The sequence below is a fragment of the Acanthaster planci genome, linkage group LG01 (genome assembly GCF_054643075.1).
Source record: "Acanthaster planci isolate LZ-2023a linkage group LG01, COTS_SCS, whole genome shotgun sequence".
Classification (NCBI taxonomy): Eukaryota; Metazoa; Echinodermata; class Asteroidea; order Valvatida; family Acanthasteridae; genus Acanthaster; species Acanthaster planci.
In genome coordinates, this window is record NC_141777.1 from 32,030,753 (window position 1) to 32,044,562 (window position 13,810).

General features: G+C 39.8%; 2 protein-coding genes across 5 annotated transcripts in view; one reads left to right on the forward strand and one right to left on the reverse strand.

Moving 5' to 3' along the window:
• Window positions 1–7,333, reverse strand: part of frmd8 (FERM domain containing 8) — a 30,771-nt gene extending 23,438 nt beyond the window's left edge. For 2 of the 3 annotated variants that reach the window (XM_022230222.2, XM_022230219.2), the window contains exon 1: window positions 6,695–7,333. The gene's annotated coding sequence lies outside the window, so the exon portion shown is untranslated. Of the gene's footprint in view, window positions 1–2,195; window positions 2,351–6,694 lie in introns of those variants that run through there. The other variant, XM_022230220.2, reaches the window with a different exon arrangement.
• A 135-nt stretch (window positions 7,334–7,468) lies between these two features.
• Window positions 7,469–13,631, forward strand: LOC110976716 (A-kinase-interacting protein 1-like). 2 transcript variants are annotated; one of them, XM_022230225.2, is made up of 5 exons: window positions 7,469–7,603; window positions 10,125–10,247; window positions 10,824–10,904; window positions 11,968–12,072; window positions 12,654–13,631. In XM_022230225.2, exons 1-5 carry the CDS (start codon window positions 7,601–7,603, stop codon window positions 12,795–12,797), a joined length of 456 nt encoding a protein of 151 aa, XP_022085917.1. In that variant the 5' UTR covers window positions 7,469–7,600; the 3' UTR covers window positions 12,798–13,631. The 2 variants fall into 2 exon arrangements, with proteins under 2 accessions (XP_022085917.1, XP_022085916.1); XM_022230224.2 differs by lacking the exon at window positions 7,469–7,603 and adding an exon at window positions 7,689–7,840.
• Window positions 13,632–13,810: the final 179 nt, after the last annotated feature.

Sequence of the window (13,810 nt, forward strand, 5' to 3'; positions counted from 1 at the left end):
GGAAATCAAGTGGAAGTAATTTTTGACTGTTTCTGAATGGCAACAGCAAAAAGGAGGGTTAACAACATGCACATGTACTAGTACACATTAACAAGTTACAGTACAATACTGGTACATGTGTAATTTGTCAAACTGACTGAAAAGTGCCACACACTGTACGTATGATTGTACACGTCAGTAGGTACAGGCCACACTCATTGCACCATGCACGCAAAACTTAAACATGTTAAAACAGCAAATTTAGTAACAAATAACGGTAAATTTGGAGTCCCATGCATGTAGTGTGGGGTGTAAATCTCCAAATCAATTAACCCCAACCCAATATAACTACATTGGAAATAGAACAAATTAGATTAATCTATTTCTAATACATGATAGCACAAAAAGTATTTTTGGCAGTCACATATTGGCACAAGTACACGCACGTGCAGCAAATGGAACAAGAGAAAAATATCAAGTGGTAAAAGTACACAAACTTTACACAGTACACAAAAATTACGTACATGTACACCTGTACTACATGTACATGTAGGCTAGTGTTGTACTTTGTACATGTACACACTGAAGAAAGCGAATGAGAATGAATAATATTTGAAGCTTTGCATGGTGGAAGAGACGTGAGAAATGGGTTTGCGGGTACACCGTGGAATCAAGCTCTTTTGGGTAAGGTGTGCATGGTTCTTAATAGAACCGGTGAGCCTTAACCAGCCATTGTGCTCTGGCCGTCCTCTGGCCGTCCTCTGGAGAGTGGAGAGTCCAAACGACGGCCAGAGCATACTGGCTGAAAACGTCGAGTGAACACTCGCTGGTTCTTGTAAGAACCACATGCACCTCGCCTAAAAGAGATGGATTCCATGGTGTACTCGCAAACCCATTTCTCATGAATGAGCATGACAATTTCTGGGGGTAAACTGTCAAGAGTTTCAAAAGGAAAATTTAATAAGGCATCTTATCACCAAGATAAGAAGTTAATCATTGCATACATGTACATGTCATCTGTGCTCAGCATCATGAGCACAGGAAATGTGGGCCATGATCATGTGGGTTATACAATGTACAAGCTTCTACTTTGACGTCACTGTAGCCCTTGGCGAGTAAACAATGCAAGGGTTGCATTTCCTTGGTTTCAGGAAAGAAGACAAGTTCAAGAGGGTTCCAAGGGTTAGAGTTGGTGCCAATGAACAAACAGTGGAATTTAACGGGCAGTTTATCCAATGCTGTCAGGGGTGTATCCTGGTGGTTGTAAATCCAACACCAAGGATATTACATGTACATGTACTGGTACATTAGCCATGAAAGATACATGTACATGTTCATGTACATGCACATTTCTACGGTAGAACTGTCATGTTTAGGATCTTATATTTTGTAGATAACTACATGTAACAAATCCTCAAATTCATTATTACCGGTATGTACCGGTACATGTACATGTACAACGTACAATGTACACTGTTATTCTTATACATGTAAGTGTTAAAGTTTTTTAGAATCTAGGAAACCAATTAATGAGAAATTCTGTTTTTAGAATTCCCAAAAAGTGCAATGCACATACATGTATATGTGTACATACATGTATGTACATGTACTGGTACACAAACACCGGTACGTGAACAGTGGACCATAAAATCATGCTACCGGTACATGTAGAACTATGATCAACAGTAAGTAATCGACAACTGAAAGGGTAATTTGAATTACAAATGTACTTGTAGACTTCACGGTCTTGGCCACGCATTAATTATTAGTAATCAATTTCAAGTCCAATCCCAACGGCTTTTTCAAAACGTCGACATGAAGCAGACACATGTACATGTAACATGTACATGTAACATGTACATGTAACCATACTGGTACATGTACTGTACATGTACATGTACATCAAGTACCATAAAGCTACACGTCCGGTAGCTGTAGAACATTTTTCCTTGCGCCATTTAAAAGAATAAAAGCCTACACGTACTCTGTAAATGCCTCCAAATTTTGAGGACGGCAAGAAGAACCCTTAATGTTGGAAAACACTTTGATTAAAAGATCAACCCAAAGAAACATCTCAAACATGTGAAGAACTTCTGAAATACGTTACGTCTAGGTACCATACATGTATATGCAAAGTCCACTCCGGGGAACATGAATTAGGGCCTACTCTATAAACCATGGAAAAGTCAAAATCACAGCAAGACGAGTGTACATACCTTTAAACAAGCTCGACTTTGGTTTAGAAGGAAACCAAGAAATGGTGCAATGAGGGGCAAGACATTTTTCCACCACCACTGCTGTCATAGTTCTATGAAAATCAACCGTTCAAGGCTAAACACATGCTTGACTTTATTAAAATCCGCAGTGACAATCCAATGGCAAACAGACTGATAATAATAGCGAGGCTCACTATTGGCTGCTTGGGTTTGATGTCACAGTCTGTCATCCACTTATCTGGTGTGCAAATACAGTGGGCGGCAAGCTGGTAGCCCACAATGCAAGACTGGTGCTAGATTTGCCAAGTCACCATGGTACCCACTCCCTAGAAAGTACTCAGAAATTTGCCAAAGGACAACTAAAAGAGTTGACAGGGCCACTGAAAAGGTCATGGGTCAGACCTTTTCATCTTTCACGCTCAAAGGTATTCTTTCCATAGTGTCATTACTGTTATGTCTCATCAAATTATTAACGGTTGACAGACTTGTAAAGTTTAGGGTCATGCTCAATCTGTCAATCAGCTTAACAGGCAACTCAGCCCCCTGCATGTGCTTATTACTAAGGTACCGGTATAAGTCAATGAATTATGAATCATCCTCATGAAGAATGACACAAAGGAAAAAAATCTTTAAAATAATGATGGAAAAATAATCAGGTGCACCTGTCCCAGCTGCCAATCTAAAGTGGACTCATTCTTGAGTAATATTCATAAATACATGTACCGGTAAGTGTTTAAACTATTCAGTTTTGATTTCAACTTCTGATGTTAGTTTCTTGTTTGTCATGTTTTGCATGTACACGTACATGTACCACCCCTTCCACGAAAACTTGTGAACATTTTAGGCAGTACAAAAGAAAAAAGTTTAATTCAGCATTTAGACAATTCTTTTAAGAAATACTGGTACCTACATGTACATGTACCCGTACATGTACAGTGTACTGTACTGTACCGGTAGATCAGAAAATAGTGTACAGAAAAAGGAGGGAAATGACACTTAAAATCTACAAACTTTTGTACAATATACATGTATAAAACATAAATGGCTTGTATGTGATCTTTTAAAAATTTTGGAAAAATTAAGAACCTACAAAACATATAAAAACAACAAATTCACAGAAAATACCGGGTACTCCAATAAGGCTTCTACATGTACATGTACATGTACACACTGAACATAAAGTGCAGTTATTGGAGGAAGAACATGGATGAGTGCAATAATATTTTTACTCTCGGACTTGTTTGGAATCCAGATTAATAGGAGGCCCACTTGTAACTGCCCACATATACATGCATACGTTGTACAGTGCCGTGTTTGTAGGCCCTACCGGACTGGTACTTTGTCAATCCCAATATGTCTGCACGAATTCACTTCCAAGGAGCTACATGTACATGTAGTTCGGACTTACATCATGTATGGTCTTGTTTTCGATTTTCCCCATTAGATTTTTGCTGTACATGTATGTACAGGTTCATTCCCATGGCTTGGAGAAATTGTAAAGAGAAAATACCGTACGATAGTGTCAAGAGTCTTCTGCTCCTCCCTGAAACCATCCCTTGACATCCATGTACGTACATGTACTACCATACATGTAGAAGCTAGTTTTCTTCCACATCAAGTGTTTGATTTCCTCAAAATATCTGCAGAGCAAAAACTGCCATGCAATATTTCTTTTGCACAGCAATTGCCTAATTGTTTGTAGCATTTTTTTCACACAATATACACATGTATCTGCATGAAATCACTATAAAAGAAAAATAATAAAACAAAGTCTTCAATGATGGTCTATCAAATCATTTTCAGAGCAAGTACATGTAGGTTCTCAGTTTAAGGCCGGAAAATTTTTTATAGTGGGTAAAGTAAAAATAGGGGTAAAATACCGTACAGGTCTGCGCACAGGATCTGCCTAAAAGAGCTGCACATGATGAACATACATGAGTACATGTATCCTGCCCCTTTTTTCTGATGAACTAAATTGCAGTGTTGAAAGAATCTGGCCTTTGTGTCAGCTTTCTTGTGTGGCTGGCGATCGCTTACTTGCAAAAGGATATGTTGATGTACATGTACCTACATGTATAATGTGGCACACTCTGATTTTTTAGTGCCTTGCAAGATCAATGTTTTTATCCCAAATTCATTGTACCGTAAGTGAAATCAGAAAATCCCAAAATTCTGATTCAAAAATCTTGATTTACAAAAATCTTGACTCTCGTTTCATTTCTGATGAAATTTTTCTGAAGTCCAAAATGACCTCTTTAACCCTAACCGCCAAGCATATTGTTTGGCTTACACTACACAGTACTACAAAATACCGGTACTAAGCAGTAGTCTGAGCCTGAAGGACCTAACGCTACAAATTACTACTTCTGGCTAGGTTACTTTCATTGTTACTCATACAGAGAACAATAAAGCCATGTATTCATAGTGCCAGAGCACTGTATGGTACATTGTCTTTTCTATTGTAAAACATATATTTTTATATATATATCTGTATACATGTACATGTATATATGCAATATGTGCAATACGGTAAAATCGTGGCTAGAGATACTCTTAGACATGAAAAGCTATTATATTGATTATAATGTTCAAGTGTGCAATATTGTCACTGATTTTGTACACTGTACATGTGTATGCTTTAATCATCAACAATCTGTCTGTCAGTAAGACCGAATATTCGCATATTCGATTGAATTGAAGGTCGAATATTCAAAGAGTGAATTATTTGAATTGACTCAGCTTTAGACACTGATAAAATTAAGGACACTGTCTCTGATAATAGTCACAGATGTTTTCTAATAACACTCAACAGATATAAGACCAGTTCAATCAGCGCTATACTTGGCATGATGTGGACCATTAGCCTACGTACAGGTAGGTCAACATGAAATACATGTAGCTGCACTCAATTTGTGTTAATACAAACCTTCAAAATCCACCTTTGTGTGTCAGTGAATCTAAATTGTCAACTTTTGTTTCACTATTTCAAATGGTACTGGTACATGTAGGCCTACATGTACACATGTACATGTACCGGTATTTTACTGCCTTTTGGGTTTTCATGCTGAGTATTTCCATATGCATGAGCAAAAGTGTGATGTCATCCCACCAAGAAACCCTTGTTTGGCGCACTGTTTAATCTTGTGCAAATTCATTGTACTCCTCCATCTGCCTGTGAATGAAATCCATTCTGAGGCTCATCTTGAGAAAAATATAAATTTCCCCACAAGTCAAGACTGTGCTATACAGCCTCAATGTTACATTGGTTAGCACACAAAAAGGCCTGCATTTTGTACGGTTTTGCTGGACTAAGTTTTCCGTTCTTTGCCGATTCATATTGTTGTACACGTATATCTCATACATGTAGTGTGAGTAAATTCTGGGTTCATAATTTGAACAGAACGCACTGAAGTACTGGTACACTGTACCTGTACATGTACAGTACTATGCCTACGGCCATTTTTCCAATACTCAAGTTTGTCTCTGTAGCACTACTACTAGCAGGCTTTGTCACCAAACTCAATCCCTGATTGTAGGTCCAAAGCATTCAAATTAGATTTAAGTACTGTAATAATGGAAAATGGCCATTGTCTGCCCTGAATGACATCACAGAATCAATGGCCACACTGAGTTGCCAACAAAAGTACAGACAATTTGAAAAAATGGTTGAAAATGTCATACGCAAACAGCATAGCATATACATGTATACACGTACATGTACATGTATGCTCTGGAAAGTGTACATGTACACTGTCACTGACCATGCTGGTTGTACAGTCCTGACAGTAGGGGCGTACATGTAATAAATTAAAATGATGTACATTTTTGTACAATACATGTACTAGGCTATGTTTGTATTATGCGTCCTGAGCATACAACACGTTGTTCTACGAGTCCTCCTTTTCCGTGTACCACTTTTCATTTCAGTACATTTTCAGGAAAGTAACAGAATTCACATACATTATTGAAGAACACATGAGAAGAGTACTACTACTAGTACTCCAACTGTAGTACATGGACTAGTCTACTAGTTACAATGACAGAAAAATGATGTATAAGGAAAATTCACTGCAGCTAGGCCCGTACTTTTTTTTTTGATTGTAGTATATCAGTTATTATTTTCTAGTAATGACCCAGCACCTCATGTGTAAGCAGGCAGTGTTAAAATGTTAAAGACACGTTAAAGAACAACATTTAGGTAAAGGGTGAAGCACAGATTTGCTTTTGTTGTACCCTAACCTATTGACAGACATACATATTATAACATAGGACAATACAAGACATGAACATGTTTTTGGCAATGATACACACGGACAAACACTGACAGGCAGGAGATAATACAATGCATCAAAGTACAATTCTAGTTGGTAGATTTTTCAACTTTAGAGCAAATGTTAATAAAGTGGGCGCTGCTTTTATAATTTCATTTAGGCTATTCCAGTATTGGACACCAGTATTGGACATTTTAAATTTTCAAAATTTCTATGTACCATTCCTACCTTAAACTTTTATTCAAAGAGAACTGTTTCTGGGGTGAGTACGTGTAATACAGCGATGCCAATCATGTCAACTTCGAGTCTTCAGCCACTTCCGGCTCAGCGTATTGAGTAAGTCCCGCGCTGGGGCCGGTGACCGGCGATGCGGTGTCCCGTGCGTAGCACGCAGTGATGTAAACAGCCTACATGCACACGTACGTAGGCCTACATTTCGAAAAGCTGAAGTTCAACGTGTTGAACTTGCTCCATAAGAGGAATAAGATTGTACGAACCAAAGCGCAGCTACCAAGTTCGTAAAACCACGGAGCTATGGTTAAAAAGTTTTGCGAGCTCAATCGCGAAATTACCAGGTCGTACTAAATGTGCAGCAAAAGCCGAAGGCAAAGTTCCACGCGTACAATTTGCAGCCACTGACTGTAATTTATAAAGGTGTCAGGTCAACTCGACCGGTTGACTCGACTAGGGCCGTTTTCCAATACTCAACTGCTGCTGCGTCTCAGGCTTCAACTGTTTTTTACTACCTGACTTTGAGACTTTGAAGCTGTAAGCGCACCAATTAGTCTAGTAGTACCACAAAACATCCAATAAGATGCAAGAGAGCAAAAGCTTACAGTAATCCAATTTGATTTGATTAATTTGGGGATTAGTTTGGGGGACGGACCTGAGACGGAGACGAAGTTGAGTATTGGAAAACGGCCCAAGGCTTTTGCTTTTGCTTCCGTTTTTTTTCAGTCTTGTACCTAGACGCAATCACAGATTATACTCTGATCCCTACACACTGACTACACACTTTTTTTTTGAGTGAGGGCGCTCTTCATTCTATCAACAAAATAACGATCTTGCCAACGCGAAGCGACCGACGCTGAACCACACCGTACATGTGTATATTTGCACTTTCCTTAAGCAATAATGGTAAAGAAAATATTTAAATTTTTTTTGGAATTTTGAAGCGCACCTGCTCCTAGTGTTTGGTTCAAAGAATTAATGAAAAGGAATGCTGTATCACGTTTCCAACAGGCAGTTGGGCAAGCGCACCTTCCGACCTGGTTCGTCGTTTACCGTACATACCGTCTGCCAGTCATGACATGTTTGAGTGCCACGCTCGCAGCGCCAGGGAGGAAGGAACCCCAGAGTTTTAGGAGACCCTCTGTATGTGTTTTGCCATGGAGGAAATGTGTTTTATTCCTCCATAGCTAGGCCTAGACCCACTAACTGGGGGCGTTAGATGAACTAGAACTGTTTTTTTTTTTTTAATTTTAGACCTTACATGTATGCCCTACATGCATTAGTAGTGTGGCACGGATCACTCCCGATTTATCCTTAAGGATGGATTGGGAGTGAGAGTCCGTGCCACACTAGTGGGGCTAGCATGTATGTAGATCAAGTCCAAAATTAGAAAAAAAAAACGAAGTTCTAATACCCCAGTTAGCTGGTAAGGCCCAGTGGGTCCAAGTTTGAAATGTTCATGAAATAGTGTTTACTCACCAATCTCCCATTTTCTACCCAACGACGCTTGCACCATACCATACACTTTGTCATTGTGTGCATCACATGGTGCATCTGTGGGGGCTGAGCTACATGTTCATGTAATTCCACTTCGTCAGTCATGTCAGTTCAACCATTTTTGGAGGGGGGAGTAGTGGAATCGTGTTTTTATCGCATGAGCAGCCTAGCTGTATTATTGAACTGATACTAGCAGGATACCATGACACTACCTGTGTGGCTGTGATAGGTACATGTAATATGTACGCCACTTCCCAGGCCTCCAAAAATGATCGGTTCTGTTTTCAAGAGCTACATGTATGGGTACCTCAAGGTTGTTGTCACTGGGAGATTTGATTGCAGAAGTGGAATTTGTATCACCAGTAATTTACCTGAGGATGGATTTTTTTTAACTGATATTGTTACAGCCCTGTATAAGCAAAATGGGCCAAAAGCCACATGAAATATTAGAGTAGTGACTTACAGAACTTTCCGCAACTTACACTGTACATGAGGCTCTAAGTTAGTCCGAACTGCAGTAGACTGCATCTTAACGACTTCCCTGTGAATTTGTATGAGTTTGTAATACTATGGGTTTTTGAATGCAGCCCAGGTAGATCAAATCAATGCAGATCAGGGTGCATATTCTTCAATGAAAATTCCGCTTTCTCGGTCACATTTTACCTGAAAAGCCGTCCAAACTGATCCATATTTCTCGAAACTGCTGACACTTTTTCCTGTTGTTTTTAAGACCATGCAGCTGACTGTTTGAAAAAGTCTGAGCGTTTTACTCACTACCTTCTCATTCTTCTGACAGTAATGATCCACACACCCCATGCACTTAGTCAGTTAGTATGCATTACGCACTGCACATGTTTCAGGTTGGTGGTCGACCGTTGTGTATCAGCTCGACCACTTTTGGAGGTGGGGATGGGAATCTTGTTTTTTTTTCCATTATCGGAGTTGTGGCTTTTGAAGTTCTTGAATATCCCCTATTCTACCGATACTTCTGGAAACCAAAAGGCGCAGTCTCTGTTTGCCTTTAGGTTACATTACTGTGAGTCTATTTTTTAGAAATTAGAGTTTTTACTGACAAAGCACACAGTGCATGTGTCAGGCTGATGGGCTTACTGACCATCTCAGTCATTAACAATATCTGCTCAACCATTTTTCAAGGCAAGGATGGAATCTTGTTTAGTACATGTCATACCCCTAAAACATGCTTGCGGGGTTAATTTACCGGTAGTCAAAAGTTCCATATGTACAAAAATGGGTAATTTGAACATTTACAAGTACGAGGTTCATGCCAGAATATCTTTCTCCCGCTTCACAGTACAGCTTATGGTGCCCAAGATTCCTTCCCCACCTCCAAAAATAGTCCAGCTGTTATTGTCAGTTGCTGTCACAGTCGGTTGGGCCCCCCCCCCCCATCTCAACACATGCACAGTGTGAGGCACATGAAGGGAGCAATGTGACTGTCGTGTAGAAAATGAGAGATTGGTAGATGAACATTTAAATTTTTCAAAAACAGTCGATCAAAGGGTCAAAAAATCTCTTTTTAATCAATTTTCAAGAGACATAGGTATGCTACATGTAGGACGGCTCTCCCTGAAAAGGTTGATTGAGAAATTAGCATTTGTGTCGCAAGTAAATTGCCTCATGAGCAGAGGCTCGATTCAAAAACAGATGGATATGGGCAAAAGGCACCAGGCAGTGCAGTTTGGTTTGGAGAAGTAGACTGCCCCTCGCCCTACGTGTACTTCAGAAACTGTAATAATATAAGGCATAACCCTGTATGCAGTACAGCACAGCTTGACAAAGGCTGTGGGCTTTTGAATGCAGTCCAGCTAGATCAGATCACATGTACTGCACTCACAAATTCAGTACATGATGCAACCTTGAAAAGCTCCGTTTTGCTTCTCATGGCTTTGTACCCTTCGTCCACCCTTAGACTGACTGGGCTGCTTGCACACTGTGCAGGACAGGACAACAAGGTCTGGAGGTTCTTCAGAGGGCGCAACAACGTAAGGTGGAATGGCCACAGCAGCCCCACCACACCAAGCCACCAATACAGGTAATGTACATTGCTCTGAAGTCTCTGTTCTGTTTTTGTTAACCTGTATAAATGATGCATACATGCATGTCCATGTGTAGAGTATATGGGGATTGAAATCAACCCTGACCGTGCCAGACACAGCAAAGTCCACAAGGTGGAAAAGTCTGGTGCATTTTGTTGCAGTGGGCACTTGAGAGCAGCTCAACAAACAGGCCATGTTGAGGCAATGGGCACTAGTCCTATTCAACAATGCCACTGTTGGATTCTTTGGTGGTGGGCAACCACAGGCTCCCAGGTCATTTGGCCTTGGGCATAGTAAAGGGAAATGAACAGATCTTGTTGCACTGGTCAGTCAACCCACTGTGACAAGTAATGAAGACTGATGCGTCTGGCAGGATTTCTCGCCAAAATACCCTGGAGGGTTAGCGTGGAAGACTTTCTTCTAACCTATGGGACAAATGCATAGAAGACTGGTGAAGACTCTATCAGAAGTTACCCCATCAGTTTTTGCTGCAATATTCAGTGGTAACTTTAGGTTGAGGGTGACATTTCCATGGTAAATGCTGGTTTTCGTTCTCCCCTGTTATCCCTCAGGATGCCATGATGCATACTTCCATTGATGAAGCCTTTACAAGCATTTTACAGTACATGTCCACCACAACCAGACAGTGTCGGGTAAGTCAACTCAAGATGGGGTTAGGAGATAACAGATAAATCTACCCATGGAAAGATTTAAGAGATTAGAGTGATAAAAAAGAAATGACTACCTACAAGGCTTTTCTGTAGAGATATTGAGTGAGGCCAAGTTGAACTTAATCATTTGCATTATAAAGCTAATATAGGAGCATCGGAATTTAAAACTGACACCACTCTCAGAAAAGCCAGATTTAGAGTGTTTTATGCTCCGTCTTATTTTCTTTACTTGATTGGCTCATTCTCTAGGTGACACAGACCGGTATTACTACGTAGATACCAATAGCATGATTCTGGATACGTCCATTTTTCATGGGTAATTGTCAGAGATATCATAAATACACCCATGTTTCTGACAGAGGCAAAAACTGTTCCCAGATTGTTTTCAGTTGAGTACAGCTAAGGGTGTTTATAATTGCTGAAAAAAAACTTCTTGGAGTTTGGCTCCAAAGACTTGAAAGGTTATTAAGTTGGACGGCTTTTCCATGAAAATCAGGTAAGCATTGACACTGGAAGATGTACACAGTATAAGCTGCTTTTCAGGGTTTGTCTCAAAAGGCAGAAATTTCCTGTTCCCGCAGGAATGGCCCTTAATGGAACACTATTCCTAGGTTAGCTACAAGCTCACCTAGACCCCTCTCCCAATTAAGAACATGCCTGTTCTAAGAAAAAAATACAGTTGGTGTCCCTGATTGGAACAATAGTGTTCTCTGTGAAATATTAAGTGGACAATCCCTTCTGTAGGGGCTTATTTCCTGTTGGGATATTTGAGAACTGGCAAGAAATGGCAAGAAGTTCATATTCTCTCTCTCTGTCCTCAAAATAAAAACACTGCCAGTAGAGGAAATGGAGACTAGATAGATTGCAAAGGTAACCTCAGACTGATGCGCAAGCTGGAAGAAGTTTTAAAAAATTGATTGTAGCAAACAAGTAGAAGTGTTTAAAAAGTACAGATTGCCCTTTAGTGCTCTGACTTGAAGGCATTTTTTTGCAAGACGCAATCTTCTTTTTGCAATCTTCATCAATGTTTTTAATTTTCAAACAGCGGTATTACCGAAGCGTCCCTCCTGCTCAACACAATCCATCAGACAAACAGCATGTTAGGCGATTCCACACACCACAGTATACAGAACTACACAAGAAACACCCGGTAAGTTCACATGGCGTATTCACAGAGTTCTCTTTTCTTTGCTTTGTTTTGTTTTGCGGGGAGGTAGTTTTAATTTTTCTTTTTTTTGTTTTGGTGAGGGGGGAGGTAATTTTAACTTCACTTTTTATGGGTAAAAGATGTTCTGCTGAAAAAGCTCTTACATGTTTCTTTGAAATAAGTTCTAATTGAGGGATTATTTTGAACGAAAAATGAAAATAACAAAGCATACTTGAATTAAACTTCAAGTCAGTCCTGATGTCTGATTGTATAAATACAGATGCTTTTATTTTAAGGTCTTTTCAAAGAAATTAAAAGTTGAATTTAATCAATTTTTCAAAACTTTTAATAGTGTACAATGCATGATCATTTCTCATCAAGCAAAATTTGAATTTCTTGCATCTTAATGAAATTTTTGTGTTTAATTTGGTATCAGAGCTATTGGAAACAGACGGACAAAGGTATCACAGGACTTCCTTTCTTTCCTGTCTACAAATTGAAGTTTGATGCAATCGGTTGTAAGACACTGTTGTTTGTTACCGCATACATGTAAGTTGAACTGGAATTCTATCTTCATCACACAGTTGCTTCATTCAGAAGATGTCCATGTTGTGGTGGCCCCAGGAACTTATGCTGTGACCGCTGGTGCCTGGGGTACAGCGCAGCAGCAAACCCACGTCGTTCACGTCAACAAAGGGCAAAGCGTGGATTTGGACTTTGTACTTTAGCCGGTGGTCTTGCTTTCCATTAACCATTGTCTGTTGAAATCAAGTACGCCTTGGAGTCGATCATCACAGGATACATGCGTGCACCTGGTAACCTGATGACTGCTAACCGTGTTGCACCATTCATTTGGCTGAGACGTTACCTTAGGCCTGGCTGTTTTTGCCTTTGAACAGCGCTCTGGTTTCATGGACTTGATTGCAAGAAATAGAGCCGGAGTATGTGATGAAAACAGGAAGAAATCCACACACTGTAAAGACATTTTTACAAATTTCATTTCTTTGGAAGTAAATTTCTCATTAGAGAAGAGAAAACTCCAGTTTCTTTCAAGAATAAACATATCTGCAACCTAGGTTTTCTTCAATGGACCCGGAACTTCAATTACAAGATGACAATTTATAAAACAGAAATTTAGACAATCCAAAAATATTGCATGAACTGTTTGCTGAAGAAGTAGGATTTGGCCATTTCTGAACAAAACATTCTTGACAATGATAGTTGCCGCAAAATTTCACAGTATGCCATGTTGCCACACACTGATATTTAGAACTGTTGAAGCCCAGGAAATGGGTTTGGCTGATTTCACTGATCTTTGTAAACCCTACCAATGTGAAATCATGTTTTTGTGGGAATTAAAGAATGGTGTTTTTAGCATCATGTGTTCACATGCTAAGCATGGTGAAACTCCTTGATTGAATTAGTGAGAAAAGGCAATGTGAAAACCTTGATGTTTCCTGCTGGATCACAGTACATTCATCTGGAAGTTGTATTGTAGATGTTTTTTGTCACTTTAGGATTTTTTTTTAAAGATTGGGTGAATCAAGTCTTCGAAACCATCAGGTATTGTGTGACATTTAATTAGTAGGAGCTGTTGGCGATGTTCTGTCTGTAGGAGATAAGGAAATGTTTCCCTTGCCACAAAAAGTGCATGGTGGTGAGGGGTGGGGAATCAAATGGCACCCCCTCCTGTTAAAAAGTGGGGAGGGGGGAGGATTATACCGGGGTGTTGCAGGGCATT